We start from the raw sequence: 4,532 nt of genomic DNA on the forward strand, positions 1-4,532 counted from the left end.
GTGGCGGGCACCTGTAGTCCCAGCTACTCGGGAGGCTGAGGCAGGAGAATGGCGTAAACCCAGGAGGCGGAGCTTGCAGTGAGCTGAGATCCGGCACTTGAGGGCAGAGGCTGAATTGGAACCGAGTGTGCTGCCCTACCCATTGTCTTATGTACTGCACCATAGAACTGTGGTATTATTAGAGATCTCTGGAAAGCATTGTGTTTGCCTTAAAGGAAGTTAAAGCTGAGTTTCTTCTGTGTATTGCTCATCCTCATGTTTTAAACTGCTACGTTAAATGTTTCAGGTATGTCTGATTGACCCGGGCTGCTTCCGAGAAATTGATGAGCTAATAAAAAAGGAAACCAAAGGCAAAGGTTCTTTGGAAGTACTCAATTTGAAAGATGTGGAAGAAGGAGATGAGAAATTTGAATAACACCCATCAATCTCTTCACCTCTAAAAACACTAAAGGGTTTTTGTTTCCGACAGCACTGTTTCATGTCTGTGATCTGCCAAATACTTGCTCAAACTATTTGACATTTTCTATCTTTGTGTTAAGAGTGGACATGGCAAGGCTTTCCTACATAAGTATAATAATGTGGGAATGATTAGGTTTTAATCATAAACTGGAGTCTAAATCTAAAGCAAAATTGAAACTCCAAGATGCAAAGTCCAAAGTGGCATTTTGCTACTCTGTTTCATGTTTGGACAACTTTCCAGAATGAAAGTTATTTGAGGCAACTCTTGTGGGTGAAAAGTTATTTGTACGGTAGAGTAAGATTATTAGGGACATGTCTATACGACAAAAGTGGGAGTCTTTCCTTAAAAAGAAAACATATGATGCTTCATTTCTACTTAATGGAACTTACGTTATGAGGGTCATTATGCTTGGATGATGTTCCTGATTATCTGAGACAGATATAGAAAAACTGTGCTGGACTTAAATAATTTTCATTGAACATGCTGCCATAACTTAGATTATTCTTGGTTAAAAAATAAAAGTCACTTATTTCTAATTCTTAAAATTTATAATATATATTAATAAGCTAAAATTGTGTTTAATCAATAAAACCACTCTTATTTTTATTAAACTATGGCTTGTGTTTCTAGACAAATTCCTAACTCCCTTTCTTTTCTCTGTCTGTGTCTGTGGTAGGGTTAGGGAGTTATTAAGAGAACTCAATAAGTCAATATGAAGAGTACTTAGAACAGGGCCTGTTCTTGTAAATACCTGAAAAATTTTTGCTAACACTTGGGATGTAACTGAAGAATTATTGTAGTATTTAAACACGTAAATGGACAAGGTGCAAGCTTTTAAAAATCTACTTCAAGGCCGGGGAGGTGACTCACACCTGTAATCCCAGTACTTTGGGAGGCTGAGGCAGGCGGATCACCTGAGGTCAGGAGTTCGAGACCAGCCTGGCCAACATGGTAAAACCCCATCTCTACTAAAAATACAAAAATTAGCCAGGCATGGTGGTGCACACCTGTAGTCCCAGCTACTCAGGAGGCTGAAGTAAGAGAATCGCTTGAACCCAGGAGGCAGAGGTTGCAGTGAGCTGAGAACATGCCACTGCACTCCAGCCTGGGTGAGAGTGAAACTCAGTCTCCAAAAAAAAAAAAATCTATTTCAAAAGAGATATATTCTAGAAGATAAATTAGATTTACTCAAACATACAGATGTATTTCTGGACAGCAGTTTTAATTTTAACTGAAAACAGACTTCTCGACTTGAAAAGGTACTGATTGGTTTATAAGCACACAGAACTCCCTGCTAATACAAACTCTCAGAAATGTCCCTTTAGTTTAAAATAACTATAATTGAGATTATGAAGTCAAAACTTTTTATTATAGTATTAACAAAATATATTCTTGTTCGATAACATGAGAATGAGCCCTTTTTCTGTTAATGCTAAAGCTGGGGTGCTGTTTTGATACAGGTATTTGTTCAATATATCAATAGCTCTATCTTAGTAGGAAAATATAAACATTTATTATAACATTTCCTTAAGATTTTCTGGAGCCAGACGCAGTGGCTCACACCGGTAATCCCAGCACTTTGGGAGGCCAATGCGGACGAATCACTTGAGCTCGGGAGTTCGAGACCAACCTGGGCAACAGGGTGAAACCCTATCTCTACCAAAAATACAAAAAATCAGGCATGGTGGTGTGCACCTGGTCCCAGCTATTTGGGAGGCTGAGGTGGGAGGATCACTTGAGCCCAGGAGGCAGAGGTTGCAGTGAGCTAAAATCACCCCATGGCACTACAGCCTGGGCAACAGAGCCAGACCCCATCTCAAAGATTTTCTGATTCTGAATATTCATTTTTTTCTAAAAAGCTGTAACTTCAAGAAATGTCAAATGTAGATCACATCTGAGTCATCATTTAAACTTATTTTTTAAATTTTATACTAATTTCATTATCAAAGAACTTAACATTTTTGGTTCATGATCATCTTCCCAGTACCACAGCGATAATGGATTATTTTAAAATTGATTTATTTGACTTTTTCAATGCAAGCTGATGGTGTGTGCATTTGGTCACAATGACATTTCAGACTTAGGCCTCTTCTTTTAGCACAGTTCTTTTCCGTGAAGCTTGCCTTGTACCCCATACACAATTACTTGCTCCAGTTGCTGGAACCCAGTACTCTACTTAAATTCCCTCATAGGTCTGGATTTATTCAACCTTGTATTAGAGCTGCTTAATTATCTGCCTTCATGCTAGACTGTGAACTCCTTAAGGGCAAGGGACTTAGCAATGTGTGTGTATCCCACCATGCTTTGGACCTAGTAGATGTGGAGTAAATGTCTGAAATAAACGTATGTGGGACAGGCACAGTGGCTCACGCCTGTAATCCCAGCACTTTGGGAGGCCCAGGTGGGCAGATCACCTGAGGTCAGGAGTTCAAGACCAGCCTGGCCAAAATGGCGAAACCCAGTCTCTATTAAAAATACAAAAATTAGCTGGCTGTGGTGGCTCACACCTGTAATCCCAGGACTTTGGGAGGCTGAGGCAGGCAGATCACGAGGTCAAGAGATCGAAACCATCCTGGCCAATATGCTGAAACCCCCATCTCTAGTAAAAATACAAAAATTAGCTGGGCACAGTGACACATGCCTGTAGTCCCAGCTACTTGGGAGGCTGAGGGGTAGGAGAATCCCTTGAACCCAGGAGGCGGAGATTGCAGTGAACCAGGATCATGCTACTGCACTCCAGCCTGGCAGTTGAGCAAGACTCCGTCTAAAATAAATAAATAAATAAATTTTAAAAAGCCATGCATGGTGGCATGTGCCTGTAATCAGGAGGCTGAGGCAGGAGGTTCTCATGAACCCAGGAGGCAGAGGTTGCAGTGAGCTGAGACCCAGCCACTGCACTCCAGTCTGGGCAACAGAGCAAGACTCCATCTCTAAATAAATATATAGCCACGTGTGGTGGCTCACGCCTGTAATCCCAACATTTTGGGAGGCTGAGGTGGGCAGATCACAAGGTCAGGAGTTCGAGACCAGCCTGGTTAACATAGTGAAACCCCGTCTCTACTAAAAATACAAAAATTAGCTGGGTGTGGTGGCACATGCTTGTAATCCCAGCTACACAGGAGGCTGAGGCAGGATAATCACTTGAACCCGGGAGGTGGAGATTGCAGTGAGCCAAGATCGCACCACTGCACTCCAGCCTAGGCGACAGAGACTTCATCTCGAAAAAATAAATATATAAATAAATAAATAGATTTAAAAATAAATAGGCCAGGCATGGTGGCTCACGCCTGTAATCCCAACACTTTGGGAAGACAAGGCGGGTGGATCACAAGGTCAGGAGTTCGAGACCAGTCCGACCACCATGGTGAAACCCCGTCTCTACTAAAACTACAAAAATTAGCTGGGCGTGGTGGCACGTGCCTGTAATCCCAGCTACTCAGGAGGCTGAGGCAGGATAATCACTTGAACCCGGGAGGTGGAGATTGCAGTGAACCGAGATCGTGCCACTGCACTCCAGCCTAGGCGACAGAGTGAGACTCTGTCTCAAAAAAAAAAAAAAAGTAAATAAAATAAATAAACATGCTATCTCAATGAGGGCGCAAGTCATCAGAAGGAGGAAGAGTGATGAAGAATTTGTTCAGTGACCTTTGTTCAAATCCATCATGAAAGCTGGGATAGAGTTTTTGTCAGGTCAGCCAGAGCTTTCCACTTTTCATACTGTAAACAACCACACACATGAGTTTAACCTGCATGCTACCCTCAAGCCCATGTCGTAAGATGCCCAATGATTCGGGTGGTAATTAGGTTCCTCATTACCAATTTTGTTTATGACAACCCTTACATTACTGGCATTCGAGGTACTGACCATTTGAAAATGCTTTTCTCCTGCTGAACAAGGGAACTGGTTGTGGACACATAGTTTGCCACTAACGAGTTTAAAGAGCTAAGATGATGAAGGCCATTAACTTTTATGCTGATTTTCGTCTCTGCATGTATTTACCCAAGACGATACCTTCAACATTAATATTCCAGGCCGGGTACTGTGACTCACACCTTTAATTCCAGCACTTTT

The 4,532-nt window shown here is 41.9% G+C and overlaps 1 protein-coding gene across 2 annotated transcripts in view; it reads left to right on the top strand.

Annotated features, from left to right (window-relative positions):
- Nucleotides 1–4,532, top strand: part of SBDS (Shwachman-Bodian-Diamond syndrome) — a 25,403-nt gene that overhangs the window by 7,593 nt on the left and 13,278 nt on the right. Inside the window, exon 5 of one of the 2 annotated variants that reach the window (XM_011932166.1) lies at nt 287–367. In XM_011932166.1, coding sequence (XP_011787556.1) covers nt 287–367 — 81 coding nt within the window. Of the gene's footprint in view, nt 1–286; nt 1,096–4,532 lie in introns of those variants that run through there. The other variant, XM_011932162.1, reaches the window with a different exon arrangement.

This window comes from Colobus angolensis, unplaced genomic scaffold, assembly GCF_000951035.1.
Source record: "Colobus angolensis palliatus isolate OR3802 unplaced genomic scaffold, Cang.pa_1.0 Scaffold122, whole genome shotgun sequence".
Taxonomy (NCBI): domain Eukaryota; kingdom Metazoa; phylum Chordata; class Mammalia; order Primates; family Cercopithecidae; genus Colobus; species Colobus angolensis.